A 22,491-nucleotide genomic window follows, 5' to 3' on the forward strand; every position below is an offset into this window, starting at 1 on the left:
AGCAATGCATTTCTATATCATTGACAAGTGATTAATGAGGGCAAATGGTGTGTTGCAATATTGGTGTGTGTGTGTTTAGTTGATTCAACAAGCAAGGATGACTAGTTAAGCATGTATTGTCTAAACATCATGTGAAAGACACAATATATCTAAGCAATGAAGCATATATTGTCTAAACAACATGTGAAAGGCACAATAGATCAAAACAAGTCATTAATCCTTTCGTTAAGCTCACAATCCAAATACAACACAAGGATAGAGACATATGCTACTTGCATTCAAAAGCTTGGATCATCAAACGACAAGTATAGATTGTCCTCCCATTTAATACTACACTACAACTACACTACATCTACACTACTAGCATGAAAATAAACTAGGGGAGAGGCACAATCCATCAAGGAATAAGTATAAACCATCAAGAAAATTACAAGAGCATTCATTTAAGCACTATGTTTTGACAATCTCCAAATCTATAGCATCAATACACATAAACATGCATCAATAACACAAAATCTAGAGACAAGCACATGAACATCTATTTTAGCATACATAGACATATGGATAGAATGAAATGATCAATTGGAAGCATTAAACCACATAGATCATTGAATAAATAAGATATATCTATATCAAAGTGTCAAAACATTAATTACAACACTAATCCCTCAATAATACACAAGATTAAGATATAGAAAGCATGCTTGGGGCTAACTCTAGCCCCAAGAGGATGTCTAGCCACTCATGGTGATGTTGCTCCAACCCTCAAGGGCTAACTCCATGGAAGAGGCTTGCTCCTTGGTTGATGAAGAGTCTCCAATGGTGTCTCTAGCTCCTCCTTCTTTAAGCTTGCTCCCCAAAAGATTAAACCTTAGAATAGTCTATTAGCTTTCTCCCTTTGTAAAAAGTAATCCTTATCCTTATATAGGTAGGTCAAAATGACATCCAAAATGAGTTGGGGTCGTGCACACAATATTCCCTAATGATTGGATAAATGATAACTTTCAATGAGATGAAATTTTAACTTTTTCGCACGGGAGGAAGTTCGATCGATCGAACCTTGTACTTGGATCGATCGAATTGGCTGAGATCTATCGAACTTAGGCTGGATCGATCCAACTGGTTGAGCTTTTTGGGAAAAGACAAATCCGAGATATTTTGAGAGATATTTTTGAGAAATATGTAATACCCCTATTTTTAAAAGGATAGTCTCGGTATTTATTTATTTGTTTTAATTGTATTGTTAATTATTTAATTGATTATTTGACTAATTACTTATGTGTTTAATTGAATTAGGTATTTCTTGATTATTTGATTATGTATCTATGTATTATTTGTATTTGTCTATGTGTTAATTGTTTAATTAGATTATGTGCTTAAATGGTATTTTGATTAATTGTAAATTAAATGTTTTCTTTTCTTTTATTATTTTATTTTATTTTTCTTTTATGGTTATGGTTAGTCGTAATGAGCCAACCGATTGGGTCCTATGGATTTCTTGGATAGGAGGTTAGATGTGTGTGCATTATTATCCATGGATAATTGTGTATGTATATATATAGATATATATTAAATACATATATAAAAAGGAAAGTAATTTATTAATTATTTTTATGGTAATTTGGGTAGTAATATTTAATCTGATGTATATGTTTTATATTTAAATAATAAAAATATACATAGATTTGATACGTGTTATGTTTTAAGTTTCTTTATAATATTATGGTAACTTAAGTATTATTGGATAATTCATTAATAAATAATGGAATATATATAATTTATTTATTTAATAAACATATACATAAATTATATACGTAACATATTTTACTTACCTTTTTAAGATATATATAAAAGGGAAAGTAATTTATTAATTACTTTTACGGTAACTTGGATAGTAATATTTAATCTTATGTATATGTATTTAATCTTATGTATATGTTTTATATTTAAATAATAAAAATATACATAGATTTGATACGTGTTATGTTTTAAATTACTTTATAATATTATGGTAACTTAAGTATTATTGGATAATCCATTAATAAATAATGGGACGTGTATAATTTATTTATTTAATAAAGATATACATAAATTATATGCGTAACATATTTTACTTACCTTTTTAATATTTTAATATTTTTATTTTTTATTTTTTATTTTTAATTTAACTTGGATTGGGAAAAGGATTAGGGTTATTTTATTTAGCCTATAAATATATAGCTATAGGTTGTAAAAGGGGGTTAGAAATATTCACGTGATATATTCTAGAGAGAGAGAGAGTTAGAGAGGGAAGGAGGAAAAGAAAGGAATGAGGAGAAAAATCATGTAGAGAGAAGATTAAGGAAGAAGAAGTTTAACTTTCGTTCCGAAAGTTTAAAGCAAGTTCTTCTTCTATCTCTTTCCCTTTGATTCGTGTTTCTGTACATGCCTAAGAAATTCCATGATTTATTAAACACATAAAATTAAATAATTATGCATGTTTAATTGGATTAGAACATAGGTTTTATGAAATTGGTTCATATCTATTCTTGTGTTATGAATTGATAAATGCATGATTTTGATTTGCTTTCCGATGTGAATTTTTATATGTTTAAATTATGTATTTTTCATATCTGTGGAATGATGGAACGTAGAAACATGCCTAGGATTCCTGAACATTAAATAGGAACTAGGTTTGGGTTTAAATAAATTTAAATAGACACAATTATAATGATGCTTGCTATTTGAATGTTTTAAACAAATGAATTGATTTAATCTTTTAAAATGTTTTACCAATTGAGATTAAATGTGTAGGATGAATTGGATATGGAGAATGCTTATTTGACGGTATAATAAAATATTATCATGTATAAGATTCAGTTTGTGTAGGACATATGATATAGGAAGCTTAAATAAATAATAAGTCATTCCTATTTTGTGATAACTTGATATCATATTATCATAGTTATTTCTGGATTGTTTGATGTATTTCCTTAATCGTTACATTAATTGTTGGATTGTGTGGTTTAATGCACCGGTATGGGACGGTGGCATTCTAGGGACGGATTAACTTATCAGTTAAGTCCTACCTATTTTATATAAGGGAATTGATTAACTAAAATGTTAAGTCCTACTTATATTCAAGTCAGGTTAGCTGAACAAGTTGAATGACTTATGGAGGATTAATTTATTATATAAGGGAATGGATTAACTAAAATGTTAAGTCCTACTTATATTCAAGTCAGATCAGTTGAACAAGTTGAATGACTTATGGAGGATTAATTTATACTGATTAGGATGGTTACTAGATTTTATATATGTAAGTATGGTGCCATGATATGAGCTTGAACCTCAGGATCAGTGGTTAAGGTGCGTATATCGCCAGGGATGTGTAGCTAGATATAGTGTAGTTGTGTACCCTGGTAGGTCTAGGTACTCATGCCCACTATATGTATGTTTTGCATGTTACCTACTATTCAGGTTGAGACAACCCTATAGTCTAGTGAGGTTCCTTTAGTGTGTATATATATATATATACGGACTACTAGTTACTGTTGGATTGACAAGGATATATATGTGTATCAGATCTCTGCTTGGACTATAGTAGAGTAGAACTTGTTTGTGGGCCTGACCCACCATTATTTTTCAGGTGTTCGTCAGGAGTAGAGGTTGTTCGTGCTGAGCGGGGATCAGTCTACTTCATTCTTCCGATGCTATATAGGAGTTCCTTTATGATTCAGTTTCCTAATTTAGACAGTTATTACTGTTATTTGTTTAGTTTGGATTTTCTAGGGGTCCACACAGTATGGATTCCCGTGTTGTATTATGGAGGATCAGTTGTATCAGAAGAGTTTATTAATTAATAGAAATATATTATGAGGTTTATTATTAGATTATCATTTTAGTTTCTTGTTAGCATTTTATTTATTCTTCTTTATTCTTTTGTACTCTGTGTTTGTTTATTGCCGATTTGTTTTTGATATCCCAGGGTATTCGGGCGTGGGCTTGGCCAACCTGCATTCATAAATCCGGGGGTATCACAGTTGGTATCAGAACACTCCAGGTTCAAGTGTCCTTAGGAGTGTCTTTCGTTATGTGACTTCCGCGTTGCGTCTCTTAAAACTTGGAGCCCGTATTAGGATTCGTTGTACTCTATTTACGGTTTGTTAGGAGGAGCTGATGTCAATTATATTCTGTAGTCATAGAATGGTTGGCACTAGGAAAAGGATGGGTTCAAGGTAAAAGCGATAAAGACCCAAAGGAGTAAAGGAGTATGTTATCGATTTCATTGCCAGAAGGCAAAGTTAGGGATCGATGGTTTAGGTTCGTTTGGTGTTACTTTAAAAGTATAAGCCAATGAAGGATTTAGGTGTACGTGATAGGTCACCGTATATCGGGGCCAACACGACTTCAATTGATCTCAAAAAGGAGACAAGCGAGGAGTAGGAGGCGAAGAGGATCCTAATGGAGGAGACTTATGTGTATCCAATAGAAAGGGTACTAAATCTTGAAGATGGATGATCGCGCGAGGTGATCTAAATTGCTAGTAGTATAGTGAATGTTATTAGTAAAATTGGGGTTGATCAATCTATAAATAATTAAGTTTTTTTTATCATCTCTAAAAGAGGTATATAAGAAGTATTGTTCAGGAGTTTGGGGATCGGATGTGTTCTTATCAGAACGAAATACATAATTTTTTAAATCACATACAAGAGGGCATTGGTATTATGTTGTGACATTTTAATTCGCTTATAAAGCCAAGTTAGACAGTTTACATTCCGCATATAAGAAGGATGAGGGTTAAGCCCTTGGTATTTGCTTAAGCAAACATTTGTGTTTTTAAGCTATGTTTTAAAGGATATGTTTCGAGATTGGATGATTATTTACGAAACTATAAAAGGAAATTTTGAAACAATCTGGTAAGGTGGATTTCAAAGGAGACTTTCTTTTTTAGAAAGAACGATATCCTAAGTAGGAGTATATTTTGTTTTATTGTGTTTATCATACGTGTTTTATTTATTTATTTATTTGTTAATTACTCAGGATTTGGTATGTGGTTTAGTTGGGGACACAAGTGTGTGATCAGCCAACTATTGTTTTAATAACATGGAGTAATAGCGCTATTTACGCTAGATTTGTGAGCATACGATCGTATGATTTGGTAAATACACATAAATCTAGCCAATCTATTGGACCTAGACATGTGTCATTATGGTGTGTTTTGGGGTGGGATAGTTAAACCATCACTACGAGTCAAACAATCTAGAACGATTAGTTTGATATACTTTACGTTAGGTATGGATTCATATCATATTACAACGCCATGATATTGCTAGTTGTTAATGTTTCAGTATGCATGAGGTGGTGGTAATTAAAGATCACTGTAACACCATGATGATTTATCAGAAGTACTGGATTTGCTGAACATCTTCTTGAAAATTTCAGAAGTTGTTACCAAGTCGGAAGGAAGATTTAGTACCGGATTAAGTACTTATTGGAATGACACTGAGTGAGGATAGGAGACTGAATAAATATTCATCAGTAAATTCTTAATCAAGAATTTATTCAAGAGGGTGTGTCATTAGGAGGAATTTGTCGATGTTGCACATAGAGGAGAAAACTAAGTCTTTTTATTTCCATAAATAATATGGAATTATTTTTTTAGTCACAATTTGCAACAATTAGTTGTTGCTAGGAAATTGATGACTTATGTAGAGGATGGAAAGATTTCATATTCTTTTGAAGTTAGACAAAGAAGTCGGATTGTCATTAACTTGTCTTACAGAAGCAGGGTGTGTCAAAGATAAGATGGTGAGACCAAACACCTATATAAAGATAAGGTGCATGGTATGTATGGAAAGGTCATAGTTTGTTGACTTTTGTTGAGTTAAAGTCATAGTTGACTATTGATAAATGGAATTACCGATTAACTTTCAATATCGGTAAGTTTATCACAGATCAGTGGTGGATAGATTTAGTTGCAGAATTTGCTTTTGAAGATGCTCTAATTTAAACAATGGGTACAGACGAAAGCTGGTGGTACCGGATTAACTGTACTTTCTGTAGACAAATTGGATGGAGGACGCAAGGACTGAGTTTCACAACTCTTAGTTTTTTATTTATCCTAGTGGAAACATGATACTTCACGGTATGAAGCAGACGTTTGGAGGACAGGCAAGAGGGGGGATATAGTGATTTTGTCTCCCAGTGTAATATTTATTAGACAGTCGAGATGAACCATCAGAGATCACTAGCTCATTTACAGCCATTCCCTATATTGAAGTGGAAATGAAAGAGCATTTTCCACGGATTTAGTTGAGGGATTGCTGACTTCGCACAAGGGTCATGATTCTGGATGGGATATTGGTTAACTGATAAGTTAGGTCAGTTTAGTTCTTGTCTATTTCGAACTGGTAGGACTTTAGTTCATACGAATAGAATAGATCACGAGACGGTTTAGATAGATAAAAGTGGTGATTTACACTTTATATCAAGTTTCGTCTGTTAGAAGCAAAAATGGAAGTGGATGCTCTCAACAACCGATAGGATATTTAAATCTTTCGGTTCGTTGATGGGTTATCAGTTGAATGTATAGCAGGTGTAATAATAACACTTGTTATTACCAAGGTAGTTCAGGAGGCCAATTTTAAATATTAGAGCTGACCCTAGAGAAGGAGTTTAAGGTACTGGAGGAGAGTTAGTAGTTTCTGCAAATAGTGATATGACAGTCGGGCGACTAAGATGGAAATTTATAATTTTTCTTGGTACACCCAAATGGTTAGAAGGTACATCACGACATTAAATGTCAATTTTGGTGAACAGGTACGGATAGGGACATGTATATAATTGCCCTAAGTGTAAAACCTACTACAAAGGTGGAAAGTTGATCATCGGATATCGTGGAATCTTTAGCCACTTCCTATGACAAATATGGAAGTTGAACTAAACAGGAGTGACGGTCAGTGGGAAGGATCGACATTGATTTGGAATTTTAATTTTTCATATGGAATCCGAGTGGTGGATTGAGAAAGATCGCTTGAGGACATAAATTTGAGTGATGCTTATTTTAGAAATTCATAGTAGTTCTATAGTTCAGTGATAGTGGTGTTATAGCATGTGGATGTCCATTATAGTGGATGTAAAGTGCTATTTCGAATGAACTTTATAATAATTTTGGAGCAGCAATTTTGCTTCATATCTATAGAAGAGGAATTAATCGATAGATTAAATTAGACCATAAAGGATATGTTTTAGGCATATATCCTATGTTTTCATGGACAATTGGAAGCATTTACTTCGCTTTTCGGTTTTTGTCTATGGTATTGTTGGCACAAGGAGGTTGGGGTGACAACGTTTGAGGTTTTGTATATTACCTTATTCATACCTCTCATTTGTTGGTTTGAAATGAAAGAAAGGGTTGTACAATCAGACCTTGATTTCATTTTAAAATACGTCGGAGAGAAATACTCCCCTTTGTAATGGACTGCGCATAATTTGGAGGCAGCAGTGGGATGTTGTAAATAGTCGACCTCATACTAGATTTTTTATCAGGGAGTAGTTTGCTCGTTATATCTTCCATGTAGGAAGAAAGGCGGTTTTTGGAGAAATGTCAATTTTACTTATTACATTAACTTTTAGAGGATTGTGTTTCACAATTGAGGTAGTCGCCTCTGGATTAGCATTACCAAATTATTAGCGCTGGGTGCATAGGAGTTTGTGCGTATATTATATGGTACTTGGAGGTATGTAGATTATTCCCTTATCGAAATGGGAGGATTACGTTGTTGTTTGATACAACCTACGCATCGTATGATTATTGTGTTTCTTAAAATATAGGAACCCTGTATACTACTTGGTATATTGGAGTTAAGTGGAGCCCTTATAGTGAGGTTGCGTCTACTTAGGAATAGGATGATATTTTTCGCTCACAGTTTCTAAGCATAATGGAAGAAAGTAAGGGCGAATTCCGAGAACATAATTCCTTTTGTTAGGGGGGAAGAATGTAATACCCCTAATTTTAAAAGGATAGTCTTGGTATTTATTTATTTGTTTTAATTGTATTGTTAATTATTTAATTGATTATTTGACTAATTACTTATGTGTTTAATTGAATTAGGTATTTCTTGATTATTTGATTATTTATCTATGTATTATTTATATTTGTCTATGTGTTACTTGTTTAATTAGATTCTGTGCTTAAATAGTATTTTGATTAATTGTAAATTAAATGTTTTATTTTCTTTTATTATTTTATTTTATTTTTCTTTATGGTTATGGTTAGTCGTAATGGGCCAACCGATTGGGTCCCATGGATTACTTGGATAAGAGGTTGGATGTGTGTGCATTATTACCCATGGATAGTTGTGTATGTATATATATAGATATATATTAAATACATATATAAAAAGGAAAGTAATTTATTAATTATTTTTATGGTAATTTGGGTAGTAATATTTAATCTGATGTATATGTTTTATATTTAAATAATAAAAATATACATAGATTTGATACGTGTTATGTTTTAAGTTACTTTATAATATTATGATAACTTAAGTATTATTAGATAATCCATTAATAAGTAATGGAATGTGTATAATTTATTTATTTAATAAACATATACATAAATTATATACGTAACATATTTTACTTACCTTTTTAATATATATAAAAGGGAAAGTTATTTATTAATTACTTTTATGGTAACTTGGATAGTAATATTTAATCTTATGTATATGTTTTATATTTAAATAATAAAAATATACATAGATTTGATAAGTGTTATATTTTAAATTACTTTATAATATTATGGTAACTTAAGTATTATTGGATAATCCATTAATAAATAATGGGATGTATATAATTTATTTATTTAATAAAGATATACATAAATTATATATGTAACATATTTTACTTACCTTTTTAACATTTTAATATTTATTTTTTTTTTATTTTTTATTTTTAAGTTAACTTGGACTGGGAAAAAGGTTAGGGTTATTTTATTTAGCCTATAAATATATAGCTATAGGTTGTAAAAGGGGGTTAGAAATATTCACGTGATATATTCTAGAGAGAGAGAGAGTTAGAGAGGGAAGGAGGAAAAGAAAGGAAGGAGGAGAAAAACCATGTAGAGAGAAGATCAAAGAAGAAGAAGTTTAACTTTCGATCCGAAAGTTTAAGGCAAGTTCTTCTTCTATCTCTTTCCCTTTGATTCGTGTTTCTGTATATGCCTAGGAAATTCCAGAATTTATTAAACACATAAAATTAAATAATTATGCATGTTTAATTAGATTAGAGCATAGGTTTTATGAAATTGGTTCATATCTATTCTTGTGTTATGAATTGATAAATGCATGATTTTGATTTACTTTCCGGTGTGAATTTTTATATGTTTAAATTATATATTTTTCATATCTGTGGAATGATGGAACGTAGAAACATGCCTAGGATTCCTGAACATTAAATAGGAACTAGGTTTGGGTTTAAATAAATTTAAATAGACACAATTATAATGATGCTTGCTATTTGAATGTTTTAAACAAACGAATTGATTTAATCTTTTAAAATATTTTACCAATTGAGATTAAATGTGTAGGATGAATTGGATATGGAGAATGCTTATTTGACAGTATAATAAAATATCATCATGTATAAGATTCAGTTTGTGTAGGACATATGATATAGGAAGCTTAAATAAATAATAAGTCATTCCTATTTTGTGATAACTTGATATCATATTATCATAGTTATTTCTGGATTGTTTGATGTATTTCCTTAATCGTTACATTAATTGTTGGATTGTGTGGTTTAATGCACCGGTATGGGACGGTGGCATTCTAGGGTCGGATTAAATTATCAGTTAAGTCCTACCTATTTTATATAAGGGAATTGATTAACTAAAATGTTAAGTCCTACTTATATTCAAGTCAGGTCAGCTGAACAAGTTGAATGACTTATGGAGGATTAATTTATTATATAAGGGAATGGATTAACTAAAATGTTAAGTCCTACTTATATTCAAGTCAGGTCAGTTGAACAAGTTGAATGACTTATGGAGGATTAATTATACGGAATAGGATGGTTACTAGATTTTATATATATAAGTATGGTGCCATGATATGAGCTTGAGTCTCAGGATCAGTGGTTAGGGTGCGTATATCGCCAGTGATGTGTAGCTAGATATAATGTAGTTGTGTACCCTGGTAGGTCTAGGTACTCATGCCCACTATATGTGCGTTTTGCATGTTGCTTACTATTCAGGTTAAAACAACCCTATAGTCTAGTGAGGTTCCTTTAGTGTGTATATATATATATATACGGACTATTAGTTACTGTTGGATTGACTAAGATGTATACGTGTATCGGATCTTTGCTTGGACTGTAATAGAGTAGAACTTGTTTGTGGGCCTGACCCACCATTATTTTTCAGGTGTTCGTCAGGAGTAGGGGTTGTTCGTGCTGAGCGGGGATCAGTCTACTTCATTCTTCCGATGCTATATAGGAGTTCCTTTATGATTCAGTTTCCTGATTTAGACAGTTATTTCTGTTATTTGTTTAGTTTGGATTTTTTAGGGGTCCACACAGTATGGATTCCCGAGTTGTATTGTGGAGGATCAGTTGTCTCAGAAGAGTTTATTAATTAATGGAAATATATTATGAGGTTTATTATTAGATTATCTTTCTTGTCAGCATTTTATTTATTCTTCTTTATTCTTTTGTACTCTGTGTTCGTTTATTACCGATTCATTTTTGATATCCCCGGGTATTCGGGCCTGGGCTTGGCCAACCCGCATTCGTAAATCCGGGGGTATCACAGAAAAAAACAAAAGTGGTTAGTGGGTGGTACAGCTGTGGATAGGATCAATCATTTGAATAAGGACAAAAGTGTTCGATCGATCGAAGGGTGATGTTAGATCGATCGAACTTTTGGACTTTATGCTTTTGGGCCAAGGCTTGGATCTATCTTGAAGTGCTGAGATCGATCATTGTTCGATCGATCGAACCTTGAACTTGGATCGATCGAACTTTGTTGCTTGTCACATTTGGCTTCATTTGCTTCCTTCTTTCTCTACTTTGCTCTTTTCTTTGTTTAATCCCAGAATTGCTTTAACTAAGCTCTTATTTGACTGAGTTAGCTTATTTTCGGGATAAGTGCCTGAAAATGGAAATAATACAAAATCAATCTAAAACGGTAAAGTAAGATAGATAAAGGTACTAGAATGCCTAAGCTTAAGGGGTTTAAATACGCACTTTTCAGCACTCATCAGTTGGCTTATCGAAGGACATCAAGTTACATTTACACCTCTTCACTCATTTTCTACATGGTTTCTTGTTGTTGTGCTTGTGCGGCGTCTGATCCTATTGCCATTCTGGAATGATGTCATATGAAAGTGGTAGAAAACAGACTTCTTGAATCGAATTCCCATAGACGATGCCAAAGTGTAGATGGAATTTCTCACACCCGAGCATTTAAAAAAATAAATCAGAAAGAAATACGCAAAATATAGAGGAGACAACAGATAATTTAGAAGAGAGGAACAATGATGGGAATTCGATGCCTTTTCATTCTCATTCATGCGCTATTTATAAGCTTTGTTCAGAGAATTACATGGAGTCGTTTTCTTGCATTTTTTTCCAGACGTGGGTATTTATGCTTACTGATCGTGTGCTTATATCTTTTATGGAAAGTGTTATGGAGTTATGGGCTCGCCGAGATTGGGCTGACTAACAGTTTGTTTTCTTTCAAGCGGAGCTTCCTTTGTTAATCGGGCTGACTTGACATGTGTGTGGTTTTTGTTATTGGGCTCCCAATTGATAGTGGGCTTCTGGGTGATTTTAGATAGTAATGGACTACTCTTTTATTGCCACGTGGTATGTTGTGGATGGTGGGGATTTTTCCCTCGACACTATCTCTTTTTCAAGTGCAAATTTAGTAACATAATGTGAAAGTTCATTTAACATGCTACTGAATTCTACACCAAACCTAACAACGACTGACCTTATTGACTAGTGCTCAACCACGTGGACTCCAAGTCATTTTATCCCCCGTCAACTTCAGTTTCTCCTATCTGCTGCTATCTATGGCATGAGAAAAATGCAAGAGCCTTTAGGAACAAGTCAACCTCTACACAGCACATCATATGTCTTATTAATGGTTATGTTGATCTAGGTTTGCGTCAACCAAGTTGAAGAGTGGAGTAGAGTTGAGGCTAGGGATGGCAACATGATGGGTATGGAGCAGGTTTTCCTAAATTCGCACCTGTCCCATTCAATTATGGACAAATTCATACCCACGACGGGTTTAAATTAAGTTCACAATTCATACCTGCCCCGTTAGGAGATTCATACCTGCCCCATTAGGAGACTAGTGTGCCCGTGCCAACCCTGCCTCGTTTATATATATATATATATATATATGAACATAATAATATGCATACCGGCCGCCCCGTAACTCGCAATGGATTTAAAATCTAAATTCACACCTACCCCTATGGTACATAAGTGATTCTCAAACTGTTTCCAGAATTCCAAACCAATCAAACCCTTAGGTTTTCAATGTTTTATGAAGTATTATTAAATTATTTTGATTTTTAAGAAGTCATTTGAAAAGTTCCAAAAAAGATAGACATTTACTTCATAAAGTAGCAAGTTATGAGAAGGTTTGGGTTGGTGACACACACTTATGGACATTATTAAATGTTTCGCTACTTCTTATTATGGTCTTCTATAATTGTCTAAAGTTCAATAGAATGTTATGAAATATATGTGAAGATAATTGTGACTGCTAGTAATATAAAAATTTTAAGTGTTTTCTGAATATTCGATCTTGGATATAGAATTCTAGAAATTGAATACAGGGAGAAATGATGCTTTCTTTGATGCAACTTGTGTAGCCTATGAGATGGTGTCAATGTTTTGAAATTTAAATTTTATAGGTTGATTAAGATATTGTATTGTTGCAATCTGACAGAAGTTGGCCTTCTCCCACATTTTCTTACGCATAAAGTGGTTTTCATGAGAAGCTTCACGTCAAAAGCCAATAGAAGGAAGGTCCTATCACTTAAGGATTATAATGGTGAGCAAGTGCATGGCAAGGACCTCCAGAATGAAATTCTCAACCACTTCCAATCTATCCTTGGGCAAAGCTACTCTCAGTACACAAGTATTTCATCTTTCTCTAACCTCATTACTAAAATTGTTCCTGCTCACTTGCTTCCCTCCCTCACTGCCATACCCACAGGTATGGAAATACAGTCTTGTATCCTTTCATTTCATCCCTACAAAAGCCCTGGTCTAGATGGGTTCAACTCATGTTTCTTCTCCCATTCTTAGCCAATTATTGGGCAGGATGTTATCTATGCCATCAAAGATTCCTTCATCTCAGGGAAACTTCTCAAAGAAATAAATTGTTCTTATATAGCCCTAGTCCCTAGGAAACAAAACCCTTCCACTGTTAATGACTTTAGGCCCATCCCTTGCTGTAATTTGATTTACAAAATCATCTCTAAGTTGTTAGCAAATAAGCTTAACCCCATTCTTCCCTTAGCCCACCTCAGAATGCTTTTATTACATCACTGATAACGTTGTGCTTGCTCATGAGTTGTTGAATGGTTACCATAAGGCCAAACACCCTCCAAATTGTTCTCTCAAAATTGTTATTAAGAAAGCTTTTGACACTATCCATTGGCAGTTTATTATTGACCTCCTCACTGTCTTTGGCTTCCCACAACAATATATTGGCTAGATCTCTCAATGTATCACCACTGCATCTTACTCCATTTTCCTCAATAGAGAGCTCTTTGGATTCTTTAAGGGGAAGAGAGGAGTTAGGCAAGGAGACCCCATCTCTCTTTTGTTTTTTGTTTTGGCAATGGAGGTGCTCTCACAGTCATTTACCTACCACATTAGCCTTAACCCTGGCTTCAAATACCATTAGAGATGGAGCAAGATGGCCATCACTCACCTCACCTTTGCAGATGATATCATGATTTTTTTACATGCCAATATTGCCTCAATCCAGATCCTACTTAATGCCCTTAATCAATTCTTATCACGTTCTGGCTTGGAGATTAATAAAACAAAGAGTTTAGTTTTCTTTGCTAGGGTTGACTCTACTACTAAGAATGCCATTTTACAGCTCCTACAAATTGAAGTTCGTTCACTGCCCATCACTTACCTTGGTGTTCCACTGTCTTCATCTTCCATTGTATCCAGAGATTGTCAATCCTTGGTTGAAAAGATAACTGCTAGAATTAGGAATTGGACCTCCAGATTTCTCTTCTATGCAGGTAGGGCTATATTAATCAAGTCCATCCTTTGCTCCACACAAGCTTATTGGTCTCAATCCTTTATACTGCCAAAGAAGGTCTTTAAACAAATCAATCAAATTTTGAGGAGCTTTTATTGGTCTGGAGTGGAATTAAAGAAGAGTGGGGTAAAGGTGGCTTGGTCTGCTATTTATAGACCTAAAATCAATGGGGGCCTGGGTTTTCTGACTTGGAATTGTCAAACATTCTTGGTAACCTTACGCATATTTGGAAGCTATGCACTATGAAGGACAGTTTGTGGGTTGCTTGGACCTTTTGCTACCTCATTAAGTCAAAAATTATTTTGACCATCAAACCAACTGCACTGAGTTCCGGATTCTGGAGAAGATTGTTGAAGCTTAGGGGACTAGCTAGAGGGCTCATTAGACATAGGGGTTGGGGCTAGCATTGATACTATGATGTGGCTTGACTTCTAGCTTCCTAATGGCCCAGTTGTATCTCAGTTGGCTCTTCGGAAATGGAAATTCTTCAACTGGACACTTATGCCACAGTTGATAGCCTAATTTCCAATTTCCAATGGGTTATTCCACCTGCAATTCACTTTCGTCAGTTCTTTCAATCCCATGACTTCTTATCCCAATTACATAGTATTTAACCTCCCTCTAACTCACAGGACTTACATGAATGGCTGCCTAGCCCCTCCCTGAATCACTCATTTGCACACACAATGTCATACTTCTCTCCCCCTTCATTTATCTTCCCTTGGCATCACCTCATTTGGTTCAAGCATCACATTCTTAAGCATAGTTTTATCACTTGGTTAGCACTTAGGAAGAGATTCTACACACTTGACTCAAAACTTATGTTGAAAAAACACTACATAAATGCCTTTTATATGTGCAATGCTGACTCTGAATCATTGGACCATCTGTTCTTTAATTGTATCTTTAGCTCCCACATTTGGCGATTTATTCAGGAGGTCACAGGTTTCACTTTCTAGTCCAATTCTTGGACTGAACTAGTTGTTTGGTGCTCCATACACTGGATTATAAAGAAGTTTCTTCTACATAAATTGTTTTTATCTACTGTGATCTACTTCCTTTGGATGGAAAGGAACTCAAGAGCTTTCAGGAACAAGTCTTCTGCTCCCCAGCACATTATCTTACTGATCAAATCTTCCATTCGTTAAAGATTAGCTTCTATCACTCTTACAAACAGCTCACAGCTAAGACATGTATTGTCCTATAATGGCTTACAGTATCTCTATCACAAGGCCTACCATCTTTATGGAGGTCACACATGGCTAGTTCAGTAGAGGAGGGTGTGTAGGGGTGCTGCTTTGCTATGGTATAGGAGTATTGTACAGGTCCTTGTGCTGCTTTGTTGAAGTGCTGCTTTGATTTATGTTGCTACATCACCACAGTCGTCCATCAGTAATTGTATGGAAGGAGCTGCCTTTTGTTTGCTGTGAAATTTTGTTTTTAATCTAATGTTGTTTCTAGCTTGTTAATATTATTTTGTTAGCTGTTATCTGTGGGCTTTTGTGGCGTTGTGTCAGTTGTATTTGTTTTTTATTTGTGAACCTTTTGTGCTCACATGTACATTCTCTCTTCCTTCATATATATACAAGCTTACCTTTAACTAAAAAATAAAAAAATTAAAAAAATTAATAATAAGAGAAGCATGACATAGAACTCAACTGAATTCAACCTCCTTTTCTTTTTTTTTACTTTTTTGGTTCCTGGCAAAGATTGCAATTACTCAACAATGAAATGCAATTACAAATTACTTCATTATATATATATATATATATATATATATATATATATAGAATCAATTGTTTAATTTACTGAAAACATTATTTAAGGATATAAGTGATTTGCCTCCTGATTTTTAACTGCGCCTGTCTATGTTTGTCTTCTATAAAGACCTGAACCCTTCACATTTTCTACTTAAGCACAATTAAGCTATACTTTTTGCTAAGCCAAAAAGATCACTAAAGATCACTCAGTCTAAAAAATCAACTAGTTATTGAAGCATTAGAAATCCCAACTGAATTATGAATCAAAACTTTTTTTTTTCTTAGACAATGTGTATCGACCCCACACGCCACAACACAAGCACCATTTAAGTTTGGAGTGTGGTTTGAAAGCGAGATATCAAGAACTTATCTCTCGAATTCCTGCCAATACCATTATGCCCTCAGAAGACATAATTAAAAGGGTTAATTTCACTCAGACTCCCTGAAATTAGGTCATATTTCACCTAAATGAAGATTAAGTTTTTTAATTTAACTGACACCCTAATTTGCTTTTTGGCCTCAAAACACATGCGAATTGACCCTTTCATTCGCATCTTTCATCTCTTTTGTCTACGGTCCCTCTCATCCATCCCCTTCAACCACCAGCACAATCAGTGTAGAGATAAGGAGAAAAAAAAATTCTAAATTGATTCAATCAGAGAAAAAAATTCTAAATTAATTCTTGTCTGTTTTTCGTTCCTGTCTTCGCCTCCATCGACGCTATAACAGTACCCATGTCACTGCAATTTCATACATTATATACATATACTGATATATATATATATATATATATATATATATAATATAGGTGTATATAAGCGCCTAAGCATTTTCTTCATCAACATCACAACCGCCGACAAGTCATTGTCAACATCACTGGCCGTTGAACTTCATCAGTCTTGACAAGAATCGCTTCACGCCGGAAATCAGATCTCACTGTGGGATCATCCTCACCGAGCACTGCATTACTCGTTAGCACCAGCCGCCTCTTTATCGTGAGTCGCCGTCCTCTTTACCGCTATTAATATTCTTGTAATTCCCTATTTCGAAGACCAGTCACCATGGTATCTCTTGAAGGCTTAGAAGAGGGAGAAGCCAACGCGGCAGTTTAGAGCGGTGGGTGGTGGTCATCGTCGTCGACGACGGTTCTCCTCGCCAATTACATTCGCCGCGAAGGCGAGGGCCGGTGGCGGACACTACCGCACGAGGCTGGCCCTCCGTCAAGCTGTGTGGGTTTGATTTGGGGTTACGATTTGGGGGTCGTGGTTGTTGCAGTGTGGCGGCGGTGTGTGGCTGTTACGGTGTGGCGGTGGCGGTGTGGCAGCAGCGGTGGTGGTCGTGGGGGTGAAGGTGGGTCTATTGACTGCAGCCATGGGATGTGTGTATATATATCTATATACATATATATAGTTGTTTTGCGCGCGCGTGTGTGTATATCTATATATATTGTTGTTTTGTATGTATGTGTACATATCTATATATATGTGTGTGTGTAGTTGTTTTGTATGTGTGTATATGGTGAGATTGATGGGTTAATTGGGATGATGATGGTCTGAGTGGAAAAAGAAGAGGAAAGGTGTGTTGGGGTTAGTTTGGTTACAAAAATAGTCAACATGAGTTCGAAGGGTAACATAATCATTTAATATCTCACAAGTATTATAATTTTACCAAAAATTAATATTTGGAGTGTCAGTGAAATGTTAAGCCACTAATTCAAATATTAGTGCAAATTAAAAATCAAACCTAATCTCAAGAGGTCTCAATGAAATTAACCCTAATTGAATGTTTTACTATCTCAAATTTTTAAAGATATATTCAATGTTAATGGAAAGATTTTATTGAACATATCTTATACTTGTCCATAAAAGAATCGTCTTTTACAGGAAAACATCATAATTGAGAAGATAAAAATTTAAGGTAAAATTTAATAATAATAATAATAATAAGATAAATATTTAAAATCGGATTAAGGAGTTGTACTCGTCATCCACAATTTAGGCATTACTCGGGGGCTAGGTAAGTTGTCTCGGGCCTCAACTCTTGGGTTAATATGGCCCATATGCTCAAAACAGAAAAATTGTGGAAAGAAGAAAGTGGAGCATAGCATAGACTCATGGAGGCACAATATTGGGTGTTTTGAAGAGAGTTGATCATCACTACTTTCCCACGTTTTGCTGATAGGGTGCTATATATTTTTTTTCCCGGAAGATTGATAGGATGCTATATTGCCACCGAACTATGCTGAAGAAGGTACGGTTCACTCCTTCACTCCAGACACACACAACCTTCCAGAAAGCTGCATACTTTATGCAACGTTGTTTTTCTTCTTCTCAAGCAGATTTAGTTCATGAAAAGGGATCTTCTTTGCCTATCCTTTCTCCTCAATCCCGGTCGTCACCATTGATGTTTGTACCTCCTATTAATGTTGATGTTGATGGATCGACGGACTACAATGATTATTTTAACTTTTTCAGTCCTGGGGAGCAAACAAAAATCAGGGTTACGAAGAAATTTACAATACCGTGGCAGAAGGAGATTCTTACGCCTGATGATGCCATCTGTGTTGGCTCTTCTAATGGCTGGCTTACTTTTGTCCACCCTCGTAGTTGCCGCCCATACCTTTTCAATCCACTACTACAAGAGTCTTCACATCTCCCCTATGTCCCTCTCCCTCCCTACGAAACCTTAAATGATATAAAATGTCTACGTGCCCAAAAAGCCGATCTCCTCTCCCCCTCAACTTCCCTTGTCAAAGACTTCATGTTAATCAACAGAAGAAACTGGGGTGAAGATGCTGCTACTTCAGATTATACTAGTTTCGTTAATAGATCCGTTCAAAAGGAGAGCATTCATTTCATACAAAAGGTTGCCATGTCATCAGCCCCATCACTCCCACGCTCTTCATCTACCCAAAAGTGCGATGAGGACTGCACCGTCTTGATTATTCATGGTGAAGATTTATATTTCTGTAAACTCGGGGACCATAGATGGCACCCATGCGGGACTCTTTTACCAGAGTCATGGATCAACGAAGGAATGACGTTGGGCTACTATGAAATCATGTATTTCAGCAAGGATCAACGCTTTTATGCCATGACTGGCCCAGACCGCATAGATGTCTTGAATCTCAGCGATCCTTCTCGTCAAGAACTTGAAACGATCAGTCCTTCTTCCTCTCCTACGGATAAATTTGGATTTTACTATCTTGTTGAATCCTCAGGGGATCTTCTGTTAGTTATGAGGTGTTATGACATAGGGACATCTAGATTTGAGGTTTATAAGTTGAATTTTGATCAAATTAAGTGGGAGCCTGTGGAATGCTTGGATGATCGGGCATTGTTTGTCGGTCCTAATCATTCATTTTCTCTCTCAACTGCTGACTATCCAGATATAAGGGAGAATTCCATTTACTTCACAAATCATGAAGACAACTATACACGTCTCAATTATGGAATCTTTCACTTGAAAGATGACAGCTCCACACCTTATCATCCTTTCACTTTGAAGAGTGGCGAACTACCAGGAGTTGCAGCATTTGACCCTATTTGGGTTGCCCCCAACAAGTTGTAGTTGCACAGTATAAGTGATAACCTTCCTTGTCTCAGGTAAGTTTCTTCTCATTCCGGCACCGCATAGAATTTTGTTTTATATATACTCACACATACAATTTTTGTTTTTAATGTCTATCTTTTCCCCAGCTAAATTTTATGCAATTGGCAATTAGGGTTCCTTCTTCTTCTTTTTTTCTTATTTTCTGCTAATTTTGTTTAAAATTCTCTTCAGTCGAAATTTGATGTTCATATAATTATGAATTTGTAAGTGGCAAATATATGTATATATGAGGAATGGATTGCTTCTATTTCCTTTACTGGTGAGCATCTTCCTCCAGGTTCCATTTAATTTTTATTATAGCAAGTTTGACAATACTGAGCGGATCCTATCATTTATATTTTTGATGGTCTGGCACTGATGATTTGGATTTACTTTTTTAATATATCAATCTTTTGTTTTTAAAATATTAGCTAGTAAATGCAAAGAAAGAAAAGAAGGTTCATAAATTTTATCAGTTTGGTCATAGAGTATAAGTTTAATTGAAATAAAAACAGAGGACATATAGAGAGACAAAGGAATGGAATGCCCACCTTGGTCCACATTTATTTACTTTTTTTGTTGAGCCTGATATGTTGTATTTTTCTCTGAATTACTCCAACTCACCTCACTTTTGTTTTCATAGTAATATATTTTATACTGAACACCGCATGTATCATCTTTTGTTATGTATTTTAATCAAACAGCACCGTGAAAAATGGGAGGTTTCTGAAATCTCTTCTTCCTTCTATTCCCCTATATAATCGAACTAATCCTGTAACTTCTGCTTTGTCATCTCACAACTACATCTCTAGGCTGCTTTATATCTACCACAATTTCCTTACAACAGTAGCTACTTTGCCATATATTTGATACATAATGATAGGAACATGGATTGGATAGCAATGATCAACTGTTAAGACTGTGTTTAACTCTCTCAATATTCTCCAGTACTGCTTCAATTTACATCTCATTACATTTTGTTTTTCAGTTTATCAAAAGATGTACAATGCCTTACTATAGGTTAGCTTGATGTATCTTTTGGATTTGTGTGCCACGTTTTTCCAAGTAAATGATTTATAAAAAATTTCGGTTGTGTATATATATATATATTATTGTTTTCACTTATTAATACTTCAAGATTGAAAATTATTAGATGACTATTTTCATATCATTTTAAGATCTTAAATGTGTGCAAACTATTCAAAATGGTTCCTTAAAATCAATGGGAAAACGTTTTGGTAAACATTTTTCTACCCTTGATGTCTATGGAGTAATTCTGCATTAAAAGTCTTTCTCGGTATGTGGCATTTTTGTAAATCTTGTGTGAACATGTACGTGTCTTATTTAAATCTCTCACATTAGCAGGCACACAAATTGCGTGTACACAAAAATCTTCACCCACTAATTTACTTAGAAGTTATATATATATATATATATATATATATATATATTGGTAACATCTGATAGAATTTTGCTTATTGACTGATGCAGGTTCTTGTGGATTATGGCTTGGAGTCACGATATTTCAGTACAAAGCTTTTGGTTGTTCTTCCCTTATTTTTCCTTTTAAGACTCGATGTTTTTCTTTTAGTTATGTTGGTAGTCGGTAGTGTTGGTTAGTTGGTTTTGAATCCTTTGATTATGGCATGGAATCACATGTCTTCAAGCTTTTGATTGTTTGTCACTTGGATGAACTTACTTTGTTTCAAGAATAACTCATGTTGGTTGTTTAATTCAGTTGCACTTTGCCTTGTGAGCATTGAGCTCTCATGTTTGTGTTTCGGTGCTTATATTGGTATTGATATCCTCTAAAAGATGCCAAAACAAGGAATGTTAAGGGGAAAAAGAAGTGCCAGCCAGGGCACTCATTTTGTGCTGTCTCACATTTGAACCCAGTCGACTGTTATTTTTTTTTTTTTGAATGGTAAGTTCAAGTTTATATATATATATATATATATATATATATATATATATACATACATATATGAATAAAGCTGTACATCCCATGATGGGTCAAAAGATACAAAATGGCCCGTAAGCCCATTGAAACTTGCAAAACTTTAGCCTAAACAAGCAGAGATAACAAAATTGTAAACCCAGAGCCAGAGGCTGACACAGTCCGGTGAGTGAGGACAGTTTCAGCCTTTGGTCTTGATATGTTTTGCTATCTGGTACTCATACAAACTTTCTTACTATGAAATCCATAGGAATAATACTTACCTCTACTTCGGTACTTTGTTACTATGAATTTCATACATATAATACTTGCCTAAATCAAGAGGTACTGTACCCATTTTAGTATGATATTGTTCGTTTTGAGTTCGAGCTAGCACCGTTTTGTTCTTGGGTTTTATTCCAAAAGTTCTCATACTAATTGGAGTTACAGGCGATGTGGGATTGTGCACCCGTAACTTGCCCAGTGTGAACCCTGCAATTTCCTCGTACCCGCCCACAGCACACCTGCGCCCACAAAGTCACCACAATCACCCCCCTTTGAAGCCTAACATTCTAATTGGCCACACTTCAAACTGAGATAGACTCTGATACCATTTGTAACGACCCACCCTACTACATGAGCAGGGATGGCAAAATTCTCATACCCGGCGGGTCCCCGCCCCTGTTATGGTGGGTTTGGGGACCCATTTATGTAAATGGGGAGGGGATGGGGATTGTATTTGAAACCCCGGCAGAGGACGGGGCAGAGTCGAGGGAGGATAACCCCGTCCCTCCCCACCCCATTTATAGTGCATTTTTACAAAATTGCCCTTATATGTTATAAAATATTACTAAAGTACATAACTATATATATAATATATTCATTTTTAAAACCCTAAATCTATTCCCTCGCAGCATAGT

The 22,491-nt window shown here is 34.8% G+C and overlaps 1 protein-coding gene across 1 annotated transcript; it reads left to right on the forward strand.

Annotated features, from left to right (window-relative positions):
- The first annotated feature begins 18,282 nt into the window (after nucleotides 1-18,282).
- On the forward strand, nucleotides 18,283-19,614 carry LOC132281186 (uncharacterized). The gene has a single exon (XM_059782915.1). It carries the CDS (start codon nucleotides 18,283-18,285, stop codon nucleotides 19,612-19,614), a length of 1,332 nt encoding a protein of 443 aa, XP_059638898.1.
- The last annotated feature ends 2,877 nt before the right edge of the window (nucleotides 19,615-22,491 follow it).

The sequence above is a fragment of the Cornus florida genome, unplaced genomic scaffold, assembly GCF_030987335.1.
Source record: "Cornus florida cultivar Cherokee Brave unplaced genomic scaffold, ASM3098733v1 CherokeeBrave_3.0.0_Hap2_Chr01, whole genome shotgun sequence".
NCBI lineage: Eukaryota > Viridiplantae > Streptophyta > Magnoliopsida > Cornales > Cornaceae > Cornus > Cornus florida.